The sequence below is a fragment of the Talpa europaea genome (genome assembly GCF_964194135.1).
Source record: "Talpa europaea genome assembly, chromosome: 9".
Taxonomy (NCBI): Eukaryota; Metazoa; Chordata; class Mammalia; order Eulipotyphla; family Talpidae; genus Talpa; species Talpa europaea.
The window spans coordinates 17,676,487-17,700,371 of NC_140076.1; the positions used below are offsets into that span (position 1 = coordinate 17,676,487).

Consider the following 23,885-nt stretch of genomic DNA (forward strand, 5'->3'; position numbering starts at 1 on the left):
GGGAGGACAGTGTGTGTGTGATGTATGATGTGTGTGTGTGGTTTGTGTGTGGTGCGTGGTATGTGTGTATATGGTGTGTGTGTGTGGTATGTGCGCGGGGGGGTATGTGTATGTGGGGTGGGGGTGTATGTGTTGTGGGGGGGCAATGTGTGTGTGTGTGCAGCACTGCGAGGTGATGGAGATAGGATGGTGCTCAGCACTACCTACACCGTATTTTAAGAACCACACCAGCTGGAGAGAAGCGTGTTGCTGCTTTATTAAAATGTCTTTCCCATCACGCACAAAGCAAGTACAGAAGGGGGTGTTGGCAGGGACCCTCTAGTCCAGCCCTCTCCCCCATCTCCCTTCACAGACCCTAAAGAACCTGCCCCCCCCCCACCTCGGCCCTGTCTCTGCCACTGGGTCATTCCCTCGGGAGCCCAGCCGCAGGGAAGTGCATAAAAAAGGAGGTGACGGAGCCTTCCCTTCTCCACCTCCAACCTGAGCCCAGACGCAGGGTCTGCACCCATTAGAGGCTGGCCTGTCGTGGCTGAACTAAGCTGTGGATTAGCCCAATGAAGGGATCTGTCTGATCTCAGGGCTGAACTTCTCCTTGAACATAAGCCTCGGGCAGACAGAGTTGCCTAAGAACAAATTGGAGATGGACTCAGAGACCCTGCTTCCAGGCCCCCCGCTGAATGACTGCAGGGCCCACGGGAGTCGATGGCGGCAGCGCTTCAGCAGCACAGTGCATGTTGGAAGGGACTATTGGATCATGGAAGCCCCCGATGGGAACCAGCCAGTGAGTGGTGGCTTGGCAACTGTCTGACATTTTCTTTTAAATTAACAATTATTCAGCCTCTCAGAAGGACCGAGCTGATCAGAGGAGCAGTCGGTTATTGGATTAGATTGAATTGGAGGGTTTGGAAGCTGATTTGATTTTTTCTATGATTGAATTTTATCACTATCTAAATTGACCTCGGGTTGGCCATCTTGGTTGTTGTTGGAGCAAGCTCTGCGAGGAAATCAGACGGATGGGCTGCCGGGGCGGAGCCATGGCGATCGCTGGCCAAATGGTTGTGTTAAATGACTATTTGCAAACCAGTGTGAGGGGCTGCTCTTCGTTGGCCAAATTGAACTGACAAGTTCATTTTTGATTTGTCTGTCACTTGGTTAAACTGGTCAACTAGACTCATCAAATTTAGAAGGACCGATTGTCTCAACAAATGTTAGAGCTGATCAAAACAAGATAAGTGTTTTTGATAAATTTAGGGGAGACCCAAGGAGTCATTCAGCCTACAGGGTTGACCCAGTTATGAGCATCTCCCAGACCCCGCAGGAGAAGCAGGCCAGCGAGGGGCACAGCAGATTGTCCTGAAGTCAGCTGGGTGGTCCATCCAGGCCAGAGGGGCCCCCAAAGCAAAGAAGCGGACTGGGAGGTGCCTCCACCCCTCCCCTCCCAGCACCAGAGCTGGTGCCTGGAGCGTCACACTTCTGAGTATGGGGGCGGTGCCAGGCCCCCCTCTGGAGTCTTGTATGGCAGAGACAGGGCTTCCTCATAGGATGGCAGGAGCACCTGGGAGGGACAGAGAAAGGAGGGCTGAGGATTACCAAAAAAGATGATCCCAACCTAGGGTCAAGGGGCTCCGACCCTCACCTCTGGCAGAAAGATGTCGTGAGGCTAACACACTGGGTACCTGCTCTGTGCTACCTCAGACAGCTGTGATTTCTGTCCCCGCAATGGACAGGCTGGCCTCTGCCGGTTCAGTGTCAACCCTGTTTTGATAACTGTGATGACTGTGCAGGGCAATTTCCCCTGGGAGAACATTCTCAGTCCTCACTTTTGGAAGAATTAGTTCTGTCCCTCAGATCCAGGAAGTGGACCTGTGACTTGGGTGTGGCCATTCCAAGCAGAATTCCACCACCTGGCCAAGGCCACTGGCTTCAGAATAGACTTAAGATGCAAGCTGGTCCAATCAGATATGTTCCTGGGACTTTGTTTTGCTGGGATTGCTGAACGGGTGGGATGTCGATTAGGGATTTTGGCAGCTGTTTTGCTGACAATGAGGGAAGAGCTGCCTGGAAACGGTGCCAACACTGAGGGAGGATGCAGAGGATGAGACTGGGTCCTGATGTCAGGACTCCGCCAGGCCTGAGCCAGACCTACCCTGGACTTTGAGTTATGTGAGCTGATAAATTCCCTTTTCACTTATCAGATCGAGTTGGGTTCTGCCATGTGCAACCCAAAAAATCTTGACTCATTTGACAGATGAGGTAAATGATTTAAACCAGCTACATTTCTCCCATCACTTTTCCAATCAGCTGCTTTTAAGAGTACCTCATCCCTCAGCATAGAAGGCCCCTTGCCTTTTTCCCAGTTAACTTGTACCAATTGACAGTCTAAGGCTTGGTCAAGTGTCACCTCCTCCAGGAAGCCTTCCTTGAAAGCATGAATGAATAAATGAACGCATGAACAGAATCCTAAAGTAGCTGAAACAAATCTTCACGTTTCTTTTGGTCCAACCATCATCTTACAAGTGGAGAAACTGAGGGCCAGCAAGAGAGAGAGACTTGCTCAAACAACACTGTGAGTGTCAGCCAAGCTCACCTTCTGGAGCATCTTGGGGGTGCCCCTCTCCTCAGCTGCGTTCATGTACTTGATGAGTCTGTAGCATCTCCACACACACTTGAACATGTAGACCTGGAAAAAAGACCCAGGTCAGCTGCATTGCCTGTTCCCAATGCCCCTGAGGCTTGGGACTGATGCCAGGTACTTCCTGGGTCACCCCAGTTCATGCAGAAGACACCATTTAAGTGCTACTGTTCAGACCCTTATTCTAATTAGGGGTGCCTCACCTGCCAGGCCCAGGTATTCCATGCACTGCCCTTTTCAGTACCAAAAGACTCAGGGGCTTTCCAGGGTTCCTGGCCACTCCCCTGTGCTCCCTGCCAATAGGCCTGTGGATCCTGCCCTCAAGAACTGGGACCTTCCTGAGATGACCCCTCCCATCTTCAAACAGAGCTGACAGTGGAAAAGATCTCTTTCAAAATTGCCTGTGACAGGTTGTTTTTAAAAGCAGATTACAAAACAGTGTGCTTGGTATTACCCCATGTTTATAAACATGGAAAAATTACATATACAGATATATGTTGATGTAGCAGTTGCTTTGTCTTCATAGTTGACGTAAGAATTGGGGAGATTCCCAGAGCAGGCAGTGCAGTCCCCAGGGCACATTCAAGGGACGTTAGCCAGAGGTTTTCTCTCTCTGGCCCCAAATGGCCTCCTAAGGAAGGAGAGCAGTACCTCTCATTGGAAGAGCTCTTGCTTTATGGAATCCCAAGATGGAACTCAGTTGGGGCAGAAACAATGAATAATAAAAGCGTGAAGTATAAAGTAAAAGAGTGAAGGCCCACGGAAATCAAATAGGTGGAGAGTGTCCAGGGAAGCAGTGAAGGGTAGAGAGCGATACCCCCAACCCAAGGAAGATAGGAAATAGGAAGAGGCCTAGGGAGGCAGAGTTGTGTGTTGGGGTTCAGGAAGTTGTTCTCTAGAAGAGTATGTGATGGAAAACCCCTCATTGGCTTCCCCCAAGGCTTCAAGAATGTTCTTTTTGCACATCACAAATGCACTGACACTAGGTCAGTTTCTTGTGGGAGATTCAAAGGAGTGAAGCTGTTCCCAGGTTGGCATTAGGTGAGAGCAGGGACTCCTCAGGGCCTCTGACAGAAAGAGGTCTGGTCCCACCCACCAGCATAAAAAGACTAAAGGGTAAAACACCCGACATCACAGGGCAGGTCTCTGAGTGGTAGTGGCTGGTGGGCTGGTTGACTTCTTTCTGCTCATCTGTAGTTTCTAAACATCGACAATGATGAGACCTTACTTCCACAATCAGAAAAGAATGCTTTTCAAGAGGCTTTGCTGCTGTTGAGTCAACATCAGCCTCCTATGGTTGTAGGTCACAAGCCACAGTATGGCCTCTAAAATCTCACAAAATTTCCTGTGAAAGTCCTTTGGCTACTAGGAGACAGTGACTGTATTCCCTTGAATCATCTCTTTTCTAAGCTGAATACCCTTAGTTGCCTTGACTCCCTCAGACAGCAAAGTTTTCTTGCCTCATCACCCTCCTTGTTGTGTTATTATCAGCACACTCCAGCCTGTTACCCTCTGTCTAAGAATTGGGACCTAAAATCAGACTCTATCCTCTGGATCAGAGAAGAATAAAACCATTCCCCTCCCTCCTTCCTAACACCAAACCTCTGGTAATATGACCTTAGGCCCCATCAAAATTTTGGTGCCTAAATCACATGAACCTGTGACATGGGCAAAATGGGATTTATCATATCCCTTTCACAAAAGAGTCCCGAGATCCAGAGAGAAATGACTTGAAGACCAGTCACACAGTCAATGAAAGAAAGCTGGGGTTCAAGCCCAGATCCTTCTGGATCTACTTCCACCCAGAGTGGCCCCTGCCCCTGGATTTCTGGGTTATATAGTAAGTCCCAGACACCTGAATACAGGTGGTCTTTGCAGATCCATTCCCTCTAAATGGGGTGTCCCCAAGGATACCAAATGTAGTCAGAGAAGCCAGTGTGGGTGGATAATGAGCTAAAAGGAGACACTGACCTGACTGTCTGGCCTGGGTGGGCCTGGGGTAGCACACTTCCCATATCCCAGAGCCACGGGATGGGGCTTCTTACCTTCAGGATGAGGACCATGAAGAAGGCGATGGAGAAGATGATCATCATCTTAATGAACTGGCTTTGACTCAAGCCCTCCTGGCTAGGGAAGTAATTCTGCAACAGATTTGGGGCTCACATCAGTGCTCTAGCATAAAGAATTCTAACAGCACCCACACATTGACAAGCCAGCTCTCCACACCAGGCAGGAGCACCACGCGGCCATCCTCACACCGAGTGGCCTGGTCACTCTTGACTGATGGCTGTAAGAGCCATAACAGGCAAGGGCTGCCATCAGCCAGGAAACGGGAACAAACCCAGGGAGGCCGATGTGGTATAGGTCACACTTACCTGGACGTCACCCAACCCCCAGCTGATGGTGGACACTATCTGCACCTGTCTCCAGAATACGGTGTGAGCTGATAGGAACCACCTAACCCTGAAATACCTGGGAGGAGGTATAACCCCTCCCTTACACGCCACTACAAGCAGCAGCTGACTGATGGGAGGTTGCTGCTCCAGTGGGACAATTCTGTGCTACTTGCAAATACGTGCACTCATTCTTTGACAGTCCTCCCTTCAAAATGTGGTGCCCATGCCTCCCCCCTCAAATGTGGGCAGACAGGGATTCAGTTCTCACAAATAATAGAATATGGCAGAGACAAGTTTTAAAAGACACAGTAGTTGCTCTCGCTCTCTCTCTCAATCTCTCTGGGTTCCTCACTGGAGGAATCCATCAGCCATGACAGGAGAAAGCTCAAGCAGCCTTATTATTGACCCACACAGGAGGAATTGAAGCAAAGCGCTGGCAACCATGCGAGAGGGCCCCTTAGAAGTGGATCTCCAGACCCACGAAGCCCTCCAAGCTGGCAGCCCCAACCCCAACCTCAAAGGAGCCCCAGCTGGGTTCCTGATTATAGGGTAAGGTAAAAAGTATCTGGCTTTTCTGCCCTCCCGCCATTAGGATAGATGACGGAACCCTGTGGTCCCGAATGCATGCCTGATGGCGGGCACCTGGAGTAGGGTTTGGGTGTATGTAGATGGGATTCACCTGGGCTGAGACTGGGCTTTTAGGGGCAGCATCGCGGGGACGCCAGCAGAAGCTGAGAAAGAAGCAGAGGAGCAGAAAAGCCAAGAGAGAAGCAGAGCCATGAGAAGAGCAGAGAGAACGTGAGAGAAGGCCGGAGAGCCCAGAGTGAAGACTTGCTGGGGGCTGGGAGGCCTGCCAGCCACCCAGCGCCCCCCACCCCTACCTGCCATGTACCCGGTAAATCCCAATAAAAGCCTGCAAAGCCACCAAGGGCTCCAGCACTCTCCTCTACTCCTTTACCCCGGTCTGCTGGATTAGAAATCCTGCACTGTGGCCATTCCTGCCACTACACTGATCTTCAGAAGCTGTGCAAGATAACAAATGCTATTGTTTTAAGTCACTGTGTTTGGGGATAATTGGTTAAATAGCAATAAAACCCTAGTAGTATTTCTGCAGTGCTATTCACACGCCGGGCTCCCGCTGGGATCAGGCAACTCGGCTCCTGGAGTCTGACTTCCTCCTTCGTCTAACCTGCTTCCCTCACTCCTTCCAAACTTCCAACCTGGGAGCTCTCTTGTCCTTTGCACACTTCTAGGGAATCCAGCCTAAAGCACTGAGGCACAGCGAGCGGAACCTACTCAAGGCTACACATCCAGGGGCAGGGGCAGACCCTTGGCCCAGACTCACCATGTGGTTCATAGACTTGAAGCTGAGATAGGTGGGCACTTCCATGTAGGAGCTGCAGAGGGTCAAGATGCTCAGGCAGAAGTCCAACAGCTGCAGGGTCATCAGTGGGACCTTGGAGGGGCCCTTAGGACCAGGAAGACAGACAGAAATTAAGGCCCAACGGAGAAGCCCCATTACAGTGAGGCACACAGTGGGCCCTCAGTTTAAGAGACCGTCTCAGTCACAGATGCCAGCAGCTCCCTAGTCCACTGTGCCCAGGGAGAAGCAGTCACCCTATGTTCACACCAAGGGGAAGTGGCAGGCCGGGGACCAGAGCCAGGTCTGCTGACTCCCAGCCCGGAGCCCTTCAGCAATTTATCTCCTCCATCTTTCTAGAGCAGAGGTCAGAGAAGCAACATCTGGGGAAGCACAGCCGCATGGCCTTCCCACTGGGGGTGCTCCCCTCCACCTATATCATCCTCACGCCCCTCTCTTCAAGTTGGTTACAAAGGAGGAACAAAGCAGGGGCAGGGACTGAAACTGGGCCTGTGCCCTCCCGGAGCTGCTGTTTACCAGGCCCCTGCTGAGACCCTACGTGTGTTCTCGCAAGACAGTGAGACGTGGCCACAGACATAGAAGGAAGAATCTCGGCATGATTTGAAGGCAATGGAATTTGAAGGGACTTTCTTAAACCCACCCAGCTAAGAAAGGCTTTGGGGGCTCCCACTCTTCCCAGTCTGAGCCCTGCCCACCCCCCAGGCTGGGCAGGCAGACTCACAGGTCGGCTGCTCCGGGAGGCGAATTTGAAGTAGGCAGGCAGCTCGATGTAGGCGCCCAGCAGGGTGAGCAGGCACAGGAGGTAGTCCATGATTTGCAGGGACAGGAAGGGCAGCAGGTACTTCTCCTTGTTCTGAAAGGCAGGCGCATCCCTCTCAGGGGTCCCTTGCACGCATCTGAAGTTCCCCCATGCCGTCTGGTGTCTCCAGGCACCCCCTCACCAGCCCCTCTCTTCCCTTCCAAATCCTCCCTGCCTGGCTGGGCTGAGGTCACCCATGTGGATCCACATGCCTTCCTCGAAGGCTGCTCTGGGGGCGGAAGAAAGTAAGACTCAGGCTCTGGGAGCCAGGAGTCTTGGTACCAAGGAGACACAGGCAAGAGAGCTAGGTGGAGAAAAGTGCTCCAGGGGCTCCAGGAGCAGGACCTGAAAGCTTTGTATCCATTGTACAGAGAAAAGGAAATCGGGGGGACTTCCTGGAGGGGGGGAGCACCAGGGTAGATCTGCAAAGAAGCAGGAGGGAAAGGGAGAGGGTACTGGAGGTAGAAGGGCTGGCACCATCAAAGGCCCAGGGTGAGGAAAGCCCTGCTCTTCTGAGATTCCTCCATGTGGGCACCTCGGGGTGTTCAGTCTTGGTCAGAGGCCCTAGGACACTAGGGCTGAAGTCTCCCTCTTTCAATGAGAGCAAGTGACCACTAGGACCAGTATCAACGTATGAGCCCCCCGGTGGGGACAAAATTACAGAAAGGGTAGTTTCGTGGTTTCTCATGTGGTTGTCTAAAATCACTCAGGAGGTCATGGGAACCACCCAAACTGACTCAGAGCCCTCGGGGATGACCCAGCCAGACTACCAGCTGGGCCGCTTTTGTCTCTGTACAAGCACAGGGCACAGCGGCACAAGAGGAAATCACTCCCGGCTTGCGGGAGGGTGGTGTCTCCGGCACTGCAGACACACCAAGCCAGCACCCACCGTGGTCCTACTCTGCTAGCCCTGTGAGTGCCAGGCCCCATCTGCCCAGAGGACCAAATTTCTGGGTCCTGCTCCTGTGGCGGTGTGGTGAGGCCCTGACTACCTGCCCCCCAGGGGGGCCAAGGCACAGTTTCTTCTTTGCAAGAAGCTGAGCTGCTCCCTGTCTCCTCTCTCATCTGCTCACTGGAGGGAGGTGAGCTGGCATTGTCTGCGCTCACCCCCTATTTGGGCACCTCTTGCCCATCACAAACCTGCTGCTTTCTCCTCTCCCCATGCCTCAAAACTACTCTTCCTCTTCTATCTGTCAAAATTCCTGCTTTCTCTTGCAGGTCACCAGCTCATCTCAGCGGTGACCAGCAGACATCTGGCTGTGCTCGCCCTGGCAGGGTGTAGTGTATAAAGGAACAAAGATGCCAGCCAGAGAAGGTGGGTGCAGTATCTACCTCTAAATCACATGCAATGTTGTAAACTAATGTTAAAAAATATAAAAAATATATAGAATAAAACAATATAATAAAATATATATAATATATACAAAATAAATATATACAAAATATATATACAAAATAAATATACACAATAAATATATATACAAAAAATATATTCAATAAAAAAATATATAGAAGTTGGGAACAGAAACAAGCCTTCCAAAGAACACATGTAAAGATCTCTACAGATCCCCCAAAATACCTCCCCAGTGAGGAGGTATTTTGGACAGGCTGGCAGCTGGGGCTCCTGCCCACCCCCAGGTCCAGGCTCTCCATCCCACGCCCAGCAGGCCCTTACCTTGACCACCCCAACCAGCAGGCTCAAGCTGATGACAAAGAGCATGGTGATGAGCAGGAAGCTGGAGAGCAGGTCAGCTGAAAGGCAAAGGAGAGAGAGGGTGAAGACCCCAGGGCTATTCCTGGAGACCCCCACTGGGGCTCTGAGGACCACACTTTGGGAGTCACTAGTGCAGGGGTAATGATGGTGAACAAAATACCCAGCCCCTGCCCTCCTGCTGTTCTCAGTCTTGAAGGGCTACAAAGACAACAGACAGGACATTTCAGGTAACAGAGGAAGGTATATTGGGGGCATGGGGGCAGGGCACTTTGGCCAGGGTGAGGTACAGGAAGGCCTCTGAGGGGTGGCTAGGATGAGTGACCAGAAGTCCTGGCAGGGCCCCTGAGATAGGCTAAGCTTAGTGTGGGCAGAGCCACTGGGGCAGCCAGGGGAAGCAGGGATGTGGCCGGAGAGGTCAGCAGGGGCAGTTTCCATGGTGAGGAGTGTGATTTAACCCAGTGTGGTGGGCAGCCATGATGGTGTGAGCAGGGGAGTCCAGCCGTCACCCATCTACGCTGGTTGGGTCGACAAAGCACCATCCCTCTGCTCCCAGCCCCTCAGTGGGAGCCTCAGGTGAAGACAGGTAGAATCTCCTCATGCATGGATGAAAGATCTGAGGCTCAAAGAGGGAACTTAATGAAGACTCAAAACCCAACTGTCTGCCCCCTGGCCAGCGCCCTCTCCTCCCCAGCCCACTCTGGTGTCCCCTGGACCTACCAATCCTGAGGTAGCCTGTCTTGGAGAACCTGCAGGAAGTCTTGCCGTGGGCCACCTCCACCGAGTGCTCGATGAGCAGCAGCACACTCATGATCTGGGGAAGAGCAGAGGGTCAGTCAGCGGGGCTGCGCCATCCACCACCGGCCCCTCCCTGCCGCCATCGGGCCCCGGATGTAAGTTGGCCCACACGGACGGACAGCCCAAGCTCATCGTCCTCCTTCCTCTGCCCAGCTGCATGAGCTTGAGCAAGCTCCTGACCTCTCTGTGCCTCCGTTTCTCTGCCTGTACATGAGGATAGTACTGACCATTACCTTAGGGGGCCATGGTGAGGAGGAGCTCTGGGAACCACACCAAGGTCTTGCTAAAGCCTAACGTTAAAGGTCAGGCTTGAGGAGGAGGGAGGAAGTCCTCAGCGCTCTCACTGGTGACTGGGCCCCTCCCCTGCACCACCTTTTATAACGACAGGCTCTGGGCAATTATGTCACCACTGCTAAGTGTCCTGGGGCTTGGAGTTCAACACAGGCCCAGAGATACCTGACCAATGACTCCTCAGGGTGACCTGTCCACCCTGTTCCCCACAGACCCTCCATTTGTCCATCAGCAAAATGGAGATAATAATAATATTGGACTCATAGGGTTGTTCACTTAAAGAATGATTCACTTAAAGTACCTGACGGACAGTCAGTGCTCAAGCTCTGCTCACTGTCACTGCTACTATCATCTCCACTGGACTGGAAGTTCCAGGCTCGGAAGGTTTATCTCTCTCTCAGTCCCTGTGCTAGTGCTGTACATGATGGATGGATGGATGGATGGATGGATGGATGGATGGATGGATGGATGGATGGATGGACGGGTGGGTGGGTGGGTGGATGGATGGATGGATGGATGGATGGATGGATGGATGGGTGGGTGGGTGGGTGGATGGATGGATGGATGGATGGATGGATGGATGGATGGATGGGTGGATGGATGGATGGACGGATGGGTGGGTGGATGGATGGGTGGATGGATGGGCAGATGGATGACGAATGAATGAACCCCATCTCCTAGAGGAACACTTACTAAGAATGATAGAAAAGGGGCAAATCTGATGGGCCTGAATGTCAGGGTGGTGCTAAAAACAGCTGCAATACAACCATAAAACTGCGCTTTGAAAGGACCGTAGTGGTCACCTTGCCCAAGCCCTCTACCATCCAACATAGGAATTATATGCCGAGCAGCCTCTGTGGAATGCTTTCAGCCACAGGGATTCAGTCTTCTGTGTGTCCATATCCTTGCAGCAGGACTTATACCCTTTCCCCAGTCATACACACACACCATCTCCAGGTACCATCTGCTCACACTGAGATCAAGACAACAACCTTCTCCCTTGTAGTGGATGCCCTACTTCTATTAATATGATCTAAGTTTACATTGGTTCTCTAGGTGGTCCTGCACTGGTAACTCATGCTCAGCTGACAGCAAGCAGACATCCACCATCTGTTTCCCCCTTGCTGACTGTGTTGGTCTCAATCTGTCTTCCTGCCATTTTACATCCTGTTCAAAGTAGAGGAAATGGGTAGCACATACAACTGGTGAAGAGCTGGGCTCCAGAATCAGACAGAGATGGACTTTAATCCAGGTCAATGTGTGACCTTTGACCAATTATTTAAACTCTCTGAGTTTTCTCATCTGAAAAATGGCAGTAACTGGACTTAGTAAGGAATAGATTGCAGAGTATTTGCAAAAACTTGGGGTCTGGCAGCAGGCCAGCAAACATAATTTGCTTTGGGCTAGAGTGAGCTTACATCGGGTATTTGAGCTGTACCAAGAAAAGGGTTCCAGAGAGCTGACAGTGAGCTTGCTTGAGCTATCTCCCAGGTGCAGGGTGAAACAACAAAGTTTTGTCTCAGCAGGGTGGTTGAGAATAGCCCAGAACAGAAGACAGATGCTGTGGGGCTGTGGCTGACACCCACAGGAAACAGCCCTGCAAAGAGAAGCTGCTTCCTTGGCCCCTAAAGTCTAGACCCTCAGCCCCTCCCTCTCAGCTCCACCTTTAATGAGAGAAAGAGAAAGGGAGGCAGATGACAATTCAGTCTGGGATGGAACAGGGCACCCTGTAAGGAAGTGAGAGCCCCTATCCTGGGGGTGTGCAAACAGCCCAGATGAGTATCTACCAGGTGTGCCACAGGAACTTTCGAAGCCCAAGAATCCAAGATTGTCTGAGACCCCAACTTGCAATTACTGGGGAAAACCTCTGTGCACATATTTTATAAACTCCCTCTGCTTGTTTTATAAACTCAGAGAAGCTAAGCAACTTACCCAGTGATACACAGCCAGTTCGGGACAGAGTGGAGACACCCTCCAAAACACCCCAGGGCCCCTGCTAGCCTTGGCCTAGAAGGCTCAGATGTTCTAATCTCACACCTATGTCAGCAAAACCTTTTGAACACACTGCTCTGTATTTCTTTATTGCTGAGTGTTCTGCATCTGCTACTGTCCTGGTTTGACATGAACACCATAACACACACATACAAGCCCAGAGATTAATAAAGAATATGGTTAAAAATTTTAGAAATTCTAATACTGTCATCCTGTGGCACCAGTAGTCACCTTGGACACCACCCCACTTTGAAGATCACACCCCCAACTTCTCTCAGGGCCCACCACCACACCCCAATCCCACCATTAGTGTCCCAATCACCACTTCCCAACTGCCCCTCCAGAATGGCTGGTGGCCCGGGCAGAGGAGGGACGCCTGGACACCCTAGGGCATCACCCACACCTCTCGATGGCTGGGATTTGAGTCCTGCTGCCCTTGTGTCCAGGGCACAGGCTTCCACTCAAGGAGAATGTTCTGGGGCCCAGCCCTTGTTCTCCCCAACCCTCTACCCCCCACTCACCAGCCCTGATCACTCAGAGTTCAAGAGCCAACAGCTGGGGCATGGGGAGCCACCCCCACCTCCTCACTTCTGTGTGACCCTGGCCAGGTTGCGGCTCCTCTCTGGCCTGTTTCCCCGCTCCAGTCAGTGAAAAAAGTCACACCCATTTGCACCCAGAGCCATTGCAATGATTGACCTCTTACAAACGGTGGCATGTCACACCCAGGATGCCTGGATCTCCCACCTTACTTCAGTGCCCTGCTTATCAGAGACCCTTCTGCTCCCCCAAAGTCCCCAGCCAAGAGCTGCTTGCAGCTCCTGGAAAGTACTCAGATCACCTCCAGCATATTCCAGGAGAGCCCAGAATTCTAGGCCTCCTGACCCTCGCCTTGCCTTCCTGGCCCCTGGTTTCCACCTGGACAAAGCCCCATTCCCTCCCTGAGCTCTGAGGCCCTGACTGCACTGGGACAGGAGCAAGACTTCCCTCCTCCCCTAGAGCCCAGGCAGCCAGCTCCCAACAGCACTGCATCTTCTCCTTCACTCTCTCTAATTCCACGCTGCTGAGATCCTGCAGGTAAGAGTTGGGGTGCTGGAATCAGATACCCTGGGCCCAACCGAAGCCTGTGCTCTGGAGCCAGCCACTACCCTCTCTGGGCCTCAGTCTCCTCCTCTGGAAATGGGGTGACTACCTTGCAAGGTTGCTGTGAATCAGGTGGCGTGCGGGCACAGAGCTGGGCACATGCCATATGCTACACAGATGAGCAGTGCCCCATCATCCATGCAACTTCCATTGGCTCCCTTGCTTTATCCAGAATGCTCTCCAAGCACCTAGCACCTCCAGACCCTGTGGGTAAGCCACGATCACCACTGTTTGGAAGACTCAGAGAGGGTTTCACCACTAGGGAAAATTTGAGCCTACCTTTGAGGATAAGCAGGAGTTGTTCAATCCACAAGAGAGAAAAGTATTCCAGGAAGAGGAATATTCTTCCTGTCATGTGCGAGGGCACAGAGGCTGGCTGCACAGGTCCAGGGAAACTCAGAGGACAAGAATGCCAAGTTGGGCCTCCCCAGTGGCGCAGTGGTTGAGCGCTGGGCTGCGAAGCTGCCCGGAGCCTCTGCAGCGCCGGTTCGATCCCCGGCCACCAGCGAGGGTCCCACATGGCGCGCAGACCTCTCCTGCCGCCCGCTGTTCCCCTCAGCAGTGTACTTCATCGCTCTGCCTGTTCTGCTCTGTTCTGCTGTTCTGAATTCTCTCACCCTCCAGCACTTCTGACTGTACCCAGTGCTTGTATAAATAAATAAATAAATCTTTTTTAAAAAAATCTCCCAAAGGGTACCTACATGCCTATGTTTATAGCAGCACTGTTTACAATAGCTAAGCTTTGGAAACAACCCCAATGCCCAAAAATAGATGACTGGATCAAGAAGATGTGGTACATAGACACCATGGAATATTACTCAGCAATCAAAAAAGATAAACTCATGCCATTTGCAGCAACATGGATGGCGCTGGAAGGGATCATGCTCAGCGAAATAAGCCAGAAAGAAAAAGAAAAATACCGGATGGTCTCACTCATAGCAGGAATTTGGAAAACCTAAATAGGGGACCAGGAAAAAGACTAATCAATACAAAGTAATAATCAAAATCAACAAGAAACTATAAACCAGAGACACACTACGGGGGGGGGAGGGGATTAGAAAGGGGTGGGGAGAGGAAGAACTAGAGTCAAAATAAGGGGGGGTGTAGATGTATGGGGAATATAGCCAAAATGAAAATATATACATTGTACAAAGATGAAAAATGATGTAAGAATTATATAAAATAAAATATTTTTTTTAAATCTTTTAAAAAAATAATAAAAATTAAAAAAAAAATTTTAGAAAAGAATGCCAAGCCCCAGAGAGAGGTGATGTTACCAGCAGGAAATGAGGCCCAGAGAGAGGAGGTGACTAGCCCAAGGTCACACAGCAAGCCGGTTGCGGAGCCACAGCTAACCTCCGTTCTCCTGATGCCAAGTCAGAGTTGGGGCTGGGTAGCAAGGGCAGCCCATCCCCCCACCACCACCGCTCTCCTTACCCACTTAGCACCTGTTCCCGCTGCTTCTCCCTGGTTTCTGTTCCCTTTCCCATGCTCCCCCTTCTTTCTCAACATAAAGCACAACTTCCCTCAGCTGAGCAGTGGGGGAGGGTAGCCAGGAGGCCAGGAAAATATCTCTTTGTTTTACTGGTGGCTCTCAGGAGCCCCCTACAACTTGAGCCAAAAAGAAGGGGCCAGCAGACACGGGAGAAGAGGGAAAATCAGGGAGGTTGGAGGGAGCTGTTGATCCCCTCCGGCCACGGCAGTGATGGCGGTGCTGCCAGGGCTGAAGGTCCTGGAGGAAGCGCTATTCAGGTGGGTGAATAGTGGTGACCGTGGTGGGGGGTGGGCACTGATAACAGAGCTCACAGGTGACACCAGCGGGCATGCTGGCAAGTGATAATTAACTGCGATGACTGTGTAACGAAAGGACAGTGTAACATCACAACATGATGGCGGTGATGAAGATGGCGACAACACTGGATCCCCCGATTCTGGGGTACAAACACCAGTTCCCTGTCCAGGAAGATGGGCCCACTCTCAGCCTCCCTCGAAGCCCTGACCACCCTGTTGAAGCAAGCGGAGACGTCCCTCGGAGACCACAAGGAGAAAGGACCCAGCCCCCAGGGAGCACCTCGGGGCATGGTGCTTTCATTTACACCCCCCAGCAAGTCTGCCAGGCCCAGCGTGTTCCCCTTTCCATGTGAGAGTGGGGCCTTGTGTGTGGCTTGGCGGAGGCTACGCAGGAAGACAGGCCCGGGCTTGTCCTCAGCTCTTCCCCAACAGACATGCCATTTGCAAACTGGGTCCCGAGGACACAGCCCTTCCTGCCCCCTCCCCCTTCAGCGTTGCCCCACTCCACCCTGTCCTCCTACTCCTCTGAGGCCTAGGACACAAGGGCCCCTGCAGGCTTTGTGCTTCGGCCATTATTGTGATCATGATGATCACCCTCGGCCGCCCCCCTGTTTCATGGCTCCTTCCCCCACTGGGGTTTTTGGATAGGAGGATGGGAGAAGAGAAGCAGATGCATCAGAGACAAGAGGAAGCTCCCCTCCCTCACCCCTGCCCCACGCTTCCTGTCTCTGCTTATCAGGGGGTGGCTGGGTGGGAACCATCCCCCCTACGCACGACACTATATCCCCAACCACCTCCCCAGCCAGCCCAGATACCGTCGAGGCGTCCACTCCCAGCACCACACTCAGCTCTGCCAGGCCGGTCCCTATCCCTTCCAGGAGCCCGCTTCTCCTGAGTCTGCTGCTCTGCGGTCCCTCTCCCCTGCCCCACCTTCTCCAGACCTTTCTCCTTCCCTGTGCCTCAGTTTCCTCATGTGTAGAAGAGAGAGATTTCACCCACTAGGAGAGCGACTGTGAGCAGGTGCAGTGCAAATGCTGCCAGCTAAGATGGTGACTCAGAAAGGCGGTCTATCCACAGAGGTGCCGGTGCATGGACACCACACCACAGCACACCCCAGTGCCCCGCGGCCACGGCCGCTCTGTAACAGCCCCGACCCAGACACACCCCAGTGTCCTTCGAAGCAGAGCAGGCAAATAAGTTGTGATGTATTCAAACAAGGAAACACCGTACAACAAAAGAACAGTGAGCCAGCTCCATGCAGCAACACAGAAGGCCTTCACAAACAAAACATGGAGAAAAAGGAGCGCATGCTGGGTAGTCTCCTTTCTCTCTAGAACCTTCTAGAACTACCTACATTGGCCGGAGTGGGCAGGATGGGCCATACTGAGGAGGGGCCACTAGGTCTGGGTCTGGTCCTGTCCTAGTCCTTGGTCTGGATGGAGATCCACGGCTATGTCCACTTTGTAAAAGTTGATCGAGATTGTGCATCAGTGAAAGGTTTACAGAGTAAAATGAAACATAGAGACTGGTTGGCATTTACTCTGTGGAGCCCTGAATGAGTCTCCAGGCCTCCAGGTCAGAGGATACCACTCACAAGGCCCCAGCAGTTGGGGCTGGGGAGTTGCCCTGGGATGGGGCAGAGGCTGGGACCTCAATATCCAGGAATAGGGGTTTCTGAGAGGTGTATGTAGTTTCTAGAAGATTCTATGGAGACATGCGATTACACAGCATGGAAGAAATGGGAGAAACAGCTCATGCAAAGGCCAGGAGAGCACAGAGAACACAGTCTAGGTATCACCCTTCACCTTAGCACCCTACAGCACAGGAAGTACAGGAGGGCACGGTGCCAGAGCAGCTGGCCCAGGTGTGCCCCTCAGAGCCCCTCCCTGCCTGTGCTTTGCACGGAGCACCCAGCAGGCCCTCTGCCCTCAGCCCTTCCAAATATGCCCTGATGAAAGGAGACAGGATAGCAGCCCCCTCCCAAAAGAACAGCTCTAAGGGTGAATTTCCTGGCGTTGTGGGTCCTCTGCCATTCGTGGGGAGACAGCCATCAAATTCCCCTTTATGGGCAGTCATTTGGCAACTCAGACCCAGCCTCCAGGCTTGGCATAAGCCCTCATGTTCCTCCCCTTCCCACGTAACTGGGAAAGCACCGTGAACCCCTCAAACTATCCCCGGAAACCATCATTCCCTATTTACCTCCCGGGCAGAGGCCCCTGCGTGAGCACAAGTATCGCTATTACTACTGAGCATTCGCGAGCGGCCAGGTTCTCCTCTGAACACCGACACACACTCATTTCACCCTGCCTCAGCCTCGTGAGGCAGCGTCTGCTCTCGTTCCCATCTTTTCCCCCATTTTGCAGGTGAAATCAAGACAGCATCTTTACATACGGGCCCCATGTTTCTAAGAACAGGCTCCCAGATATTCTGGTTGACCCCCGCCTGTCACTGCCAAGAATACTCCCCTCCCCGGACCCGCCCCGAGCCAAGGGGAACTGAGGAGACCTAGCAGCCAGAAGCACACCTGGCTATTGTTCTCTTTCTACCCCAGGCTGCAGAGTGACTTAGCCTCTCCCAGCCTCAGTTTCCTTTTCTGTCAGTTGGGAGCTCCAGTGGCACCTGCCATTTGTGGGGAGCTCGCTGGGTGCCAGGTATGTTTCACACCTAGTTTCCATCAAGTCTCCAAATGATCCTTCAAGTCAGTGTCATGGACTTCCATTTGACCAAAGAGGAAACTGAGGCAGGTGGGGAGCTGGTGGGGGTGCATTGGGCCAATAGTAGGGGAGGGAACCCACAACCTCACCCTGCACAGCTCCTTGCTCGATTTCATGCCTCATCAGAAGTCTGAGCCCCCCCCCCTCCCCTCAGTGGAGTAGGGTCTCTTGGGAGACCAACACAGACCTTACACAGAACTCAGAGCAAAGTTCTGGTTCCACACCACTGCCCTGGGCTCAAAATAAAAGCCTCACTTCCTGAGGGACTCAGAGCCAAGGTGGTGACAAAGCAGCTTCGTCCAGAGACACTGCCCTCCATCCCCAGTCTGAGTGGAGCCCTAGCCTGTCCACCAGGGTGAACCCCAGCCCCAGGATGATGCCTATGGGCCCTCCAACCCACGTGGCCCTCCGTGACTGGAAACATCACCCACCTCCCATTCCCAGAAGCCCCTTCCCTTCCCTTGAGCCTAAGGACCAGAAAGTAGGGGACAGGCAAGGCCAGTCCTGTGTGACCTCACACAGCTAACTGACCACTGTCACTCAGGTCTGGTGGAGCAGGAAGAGCCCAGCCTTGCCCTCAGCGGCCCAGTGGGTCCAGCAGCCCCCTCTCAGGGCTGTGTGAGCTTCCAGAGTTTCATAAGCTAGAGGGTGGGGCACACAGCCCAGAAATGAGGAACTCCATTCATTTCCAGCTAGGGTCCTTTGGCTAAGGTGCTGATGCGGGGTCACCACTCCTACTCTACACCCTCGAGAAAGGGCCCAGAGTGGAAGTAGCATTGGGCATGAAGGTGAAGACTCTCACAGACTCATCAGGGACTTTCCCCACCTGGCAGTTGGGGCCTTTTTTAGGCCCCAAACTCATAAGTTTTCAAAAGGAAAATGATCTTTGTGATCCACCCACAGCCCACCCTGGGCACTCAACTGCCAGCCCCCCACTCCAATAGGGCCACATCAGTTCAATACCTTGAAACAGTCATCCTGGAGGCAGAAACCCCTGGCTCCAGTTAACAGATGAGGAAACAATGACCCAGACAGGAAAGGCACCTGCCTACTCAAGGTCACACAGCGAGAAAGTGGTGGGGACAGTGGCCATCTTTCAAGCCCTCAGATCCCAATTGGAAGAGAGTGAGGAGCCCAGGGCATTCTGAGGAGGATGAATTAGGACGCTCTTCCTGGAGAAAGAAGTTTCCTATAAGCAACCTGGTCCACTCACCACCACTCCCTGACCCCTGCTGACCTCTCCGACACTGCACCACACCCCACAGTCATCCTGCCCTAAACCCCCTGATGAATTTCTGTGATTCTAAATAGTACATGGCCTGTCCCAACTCCAAGTCTTTGCTCACACTTCCTCCTCCACTTGGCAAACCCTTTCCCCCCCCAATTCCTGCTCATGCTAGCACTCCAGCCTCCTCCTCAGCCACTCCTGAACCCCCCACCCAGAACCGGACTAAGGCCTCTTATCTATGCCCTCATCACGGCCTGCTCCATCAAAGCCATTTTCACAACTTATCCTTGGCCGACCAGCAGCCCTGGCAAGCAGAAGCCATGCAGGGGCCTGACCTGGCCTGGCCTGGGGCTGGGCACCTAAAATACAGACAGTTCCAGAACATATCTGGAGGTGTCTTTAAATAATAAAGGTCGTTTTACTTTTTTTTTTTTTTTCCAATTTAAAAGTAGTGCTCTTGAGCCACCAAATAAATAAGGAAGCTTTGGATTGTGACCCAGACCATAAAGTAAATATCCGTGAGGCTCTGCTGATATAAATAAGTCGGTCATTTATGTAAACAAGAAACGAGACCCGACAACTCCCATGAGGAATCCCAAATACTATATTGACCTACACCCTCTACGAGGAGGGGGAGCAGAACCCCTTGCTGCCTGTGTATCCCTGTACACACTGACTTTCTTCCAGAGAGGACCGTGTGGGAGGCAGGGACCCCCGACACACCTCAGCCAGGTGCCGCAGGCTCACGTAGCCGTGAGGTGATGCCAAGAATCGTGCATCGCCTCTGACAACAACTCCCAAAAACCCACCCACGTCTAATGTGAAAACCATCCTGCAAGTCCCCCCAAGAAGTGGTCCACAGCAGCATGATCAGAATTCCCAAGAGTCAAGGTCATCAGAAGCAGAGGCCATCTGAGCATGTGTCCCCCAAGAGGGGGGGCTTGGCGACGAAGTGCCACGTAGGATCCTGCCCGGGGACCTGGAAGTGGGCAGGATGGCTGGGGAGAGCTGGGGAGAGCTGGGCCACATCAAGCCTTCGTGGGGCCATCCTGGCTCGAGTGGTGAGTGACGGGCCGAGCTAACATCTGACATACAACAGTGAGGCTGGGCGGGGGTGGCAATTTTTCTGTAAATCCAAACTGTTTTAAAATTAAATTTGTTTTAAAAAGCAGTACCTGTGCACTGTACCAAATATGGAAACAAGAGAGAAATAGAACTAAAAAAATCAGAACTTTCACAGTCCTCCAGCCCAGACGCAGCCGCTGAGAACCAGCGCCATCCTCCTGGCCGTGGTATGGCATGTTCTGTTCCTAGAGTAGAAATCACAGTGGGGTAAACTATTTACCCACAGTTTATTTCTCAAGGAATTCAGGCACCGTGGGGAGGAGAGGTCGGGGAGCTATTTCTGGCCTTCTGTGGGGGTGGATCCCCCCACCTCCCCTGCCTCTGACTTAGGTTGTGCTTTGGGTTGACACACAAATGGGACCAAAGAGACCATCTTAAGGATGTTCCCTGCCTGCGTATGGCCAGGGAAATCCTGAGGAGGGTCCCCCAGCAGAAGCCCAGGCCCCGTTCCCAGGCTGGACAGGAGAGGTTCGTTCTGTTGTAACACCCCGATGACTCGATAAAGCGTGGCGCTGTCTCAGGATGCCAAGGGCCCGATTTAACCCTCCCCAGAGAGGCCAAGTTCACAAATAACTCTCAATGTAAAGGGTGGCTGCCCATGACTGGCTCCAGATGATCAGTCTGCGCCATTGACACATCTGGATGGCGGCTTCTCTTTTTCCACCCAGATGTTCAAAGCCCTGACAGCACACCTGCCACCGACCGCTAGGCCACAGGAAAGCCCCCAAGCCCTCTCTTTCTGGGAAGAGGCTGGGGTCTCTCACAAAGGGCCAAGAGGACGATCACCCCCTGGAATCAAACATGGGACCCATGCAGAGACGACTGCCTGCGCCAGCCATCCAGCCTCCGGTCTCTCCTCTGTTCTCATGCCCCCTCCTGCCCTAGAACACCCCATGGCTCCCCATGGCTTCCGTTATAGGCAGTGGTTCTCGACTGGGAGTGAATTTTGTCCCCCAGGAGACATTAGGCAATGTCTAGAGATAGTTTTGTTTGACACAGCAGGGAGGTGCTACTGGCATCTTGGAGCAGAGACAGGCATGCTGCCTGCATCTAAAGTCCCCAAAGGAAAAATGCTGCAGCCCAAGGTATCAGCGATGCACTACAGCAAGGTCCAGTCTCCAGCTTGCCGCTCTAAGCCCCACCCCCTGCTCCCCAACCTGAAGCCTCCAGACAGTGTCCCCAGCACAAGCCACATCCTGCAGCCTCCACACTTTGCACACATCCTCCCCACGACTAAACTCTATGCTTCTTTCAAGGGCACCGCCTCCAAGAAGTCTTCCCCGATCATATGTCCAGGTGGATTGCAGTCCCGCAAGTGGGCACTGATGTCACTTCACCAACCTCAGACAGAAACCTCAACAGTCAAAAGGCTCAGGGTTTGCAGGGCAGCCTCTGGGCCCGGGCAGCCTGTAAGTGAGCTCAGCTTAAGCTGCACGGGATTTCTTTTGTACCCTGGCCCAGTCACCATCATGGGAACATCAGATGTGACATAAAATCCCTCATTTTCCTTCTCTAAATCCTCATTTCCTTCTTCTCTAAATGGCAAAGGAGAAACCGCAATGCCCACATTCCGTCTTCCCAGAAGTCACGGGAACATCCCCAGCGTGGCTCTCTGGGGGGGGCGCAGTACCCTGTCCCCCTCTTCTCACTCACATTCATGTCTGACCCTGGGGGCACTGGAATTTGAGACCTCCCACCCAGTCCATGCCCCCGACCCTTCAGTTTATAAAGGGGAAACTGAGGCCCAAGACACAAGATTATCCAAAGTCATATAGTCAGTGGCAGGGCCAGGGTAAAGACCCAGGAGCATCCTAAGGATGACACTTTCCCCCTGAGAGTGCTGCACAATCTCAGAGTGGAAGAGGCCTGGAGGACCTGCGTGGGGGTCTCAGGGTCACCCCCTTGTTGACAGCAGCTGACAGGGCAATCTCTAAGCTCCTCCTGCAACCAGCCTTCTGGGGTCTGCAGCCTGACCCCAGCACTGCAGGCTACGTGTCTACTAAAGCACCCAGCCCTGTCACTCACCCAGCCCTGTCAGAAGCTTTGTACGCATCAGCACCCTTTGTCCTCACAACAACCTTAGCAGGAGGGATGATTATTTTCGTACCCATTTTTCAGTGAGGAAACAGAGGTTCTGAGAGGTTAAGGAAGCACCTAGGCGAAGTGGAGAGGCCAGGGTTTGCACACAGGGGTCTGCATCCAGAGGCGATGAGCTGACCACGGGGCCCTTCTGTCACCGGGCACTTGCCAGATCCTGCCTGCCCTGCCTGCACAGGAAGCAGAAGCAGCGGGACCAGCAGCCTCTGCAGCCCACCACAGCAGGCCGCATTTACGCTGATTTTGAGGAAGCCCTTCCAGGCTCATGAGAGAACTGTCAACCACAGGCTCTGAGTCACCCTAAGAGGAAGGAGCCTGAGTCTGGGGGAGCTGAGTGGTGGCTCTGAGCTATGGGATGAGGGGGATGGGCCTGGACAGAACCGAACAAAGACCCTGACCTTCAGCCACCGAGACAGAGGGTGAGCCACAGGACTGGGGGTCAGGGATGGGCGGGGTGCAGAGGACCATGACTCACTCCGAGTCACTCTGTGAGTAAACAGGAGGCAAAAGCTCAAAGCCCAGGCTGTGCACACCGGCCTCCACAGGAGAACCTCTGCTGGGCCCTGACCCCTGGGTTGCCCCACAAGAGCTGGGACCCCGTAAGTCCCCCTGGGCCTCCTGCTATGAGCACAAGGTCTGTTCTCTCTGAGGAGGAGAAGCCAGTGGCTTGCCAAGCCCTGAGCTAGGAGGACTCAGCCCCATCCTCTCCCCCTGGAAGCACAAATGGGAGAGCCCTTCTCATCCCCCACAGCCCAGGAAGCTATGCTGTGTCCCCACAAACTGGCAGCAGTCCCAGCCCTGTTCCTCCCAGGATTCCTGGCTTCCAAGCACTTTCACATCTGCTGCTCCCTTCGCTCCTGGTGACCTCGCCCTGCTACTTTGCCCCTTTAACAGAGACAGAAACAGCCACGGCGACTGTGCCTGGAAGGAAGACTCCGATTCTCACCACGGTTCGGCTCCCCATTTGACAGAGGGGGAGACTGAGACCCAGGGTAGGGAAGGGGTTCGTCTAGAGGGCAGTGAGCCTCGGTTCTCCCGCTGCAGGGGGTGCAGGAGAACAGAGCCCCACCACACCACACCCGTCTCCCTGGGCCTCCACACTCACCACATGGTACACAGCCAGGGCAATGGTGGCGATGCGGACATTGAAGCAGCAGCAGGTACTGCGGACAGCAGAGGCGCCGAGGGCCATGGTGTGGCTGCTGTCCTCTCCTCTAGGCACTGAGGGGGAAGGAGCCGGGGCCAGAAAAGGGGAAGCTGCTGGCTGCCCTTCTCACTTCCTTCCTGCCCTTCAGGCAGGCAGGGGCAAGAACGTCACCACTGGGCGGGGCCGCTGGGAAGGGCCCAGGGGCCTCAGAGTTAACACCCCCCCACACACACCCACACGATCCTGGAGGGGTTTCCCTGGCGAGAGGCCCAGGGAACACCTATATCGGCAGGGCCAGGTTTGGGCAATTTCACACACCCTGTCTACAGGAGGCTCGCCACCCCCTGGGACGCAGGGACTGTTTCCAAACCCATTTCCAGATAAAGAAACAGAGGTCCAGAGAGGCCTTGGCACACACAGCAGTCAGTCGGGTGGCAGGTTTCAAAGGCAGATGGAGCTATAGAGGGAACTATTGTCTAGTATTTCTTCCATGCTCTAAACATACTCCTGAATTAACCCTTGAATCTTCACCTGAACCCTCTGAGGGAGGTAGTAGTAGCAGTAGTAGTAGTAGTAGTAACATTTTATGAATGAAGAAACTGGTCCAAAGAGGGGGAAATCACTTGTCCAAGGTCACACAGCT

At 53.2% G+C, this 23,885-nt stretch overlaps 1 protein-coding gene across 1 annotated transcript; it reads right to left on the reverse strand.

Moving 5' to 3' along the window:
- Positions 1–1,465: 1,465 nt before the first annotated feature.
- Positions 1,466–23,287, reverse strand: LAPTM5 (lysosomal protein transmembrane 5; the record flags this gene model as incomplete). Its single annotated transcript, XM_084242017.1, has 8 exons — positions 1,466–1,555; positions 2,588–2,680; positions 4,678–4,773; positions 6,374–6,496; positions 7,131–7,262; positions 8,884–8,960; positions 9,640–9,733; positions 23,201–23,287. The coding sequence occupies 8 exons, from the start codon at positions 23,285–23,287 to the stop codon at positions 1,466–1,468; spliced, it is 792 nt and encodes a 263-aa protein (XP_084098143.1).
- Positions 23,288–23,885: the final 598 nt, after the last annotated feature.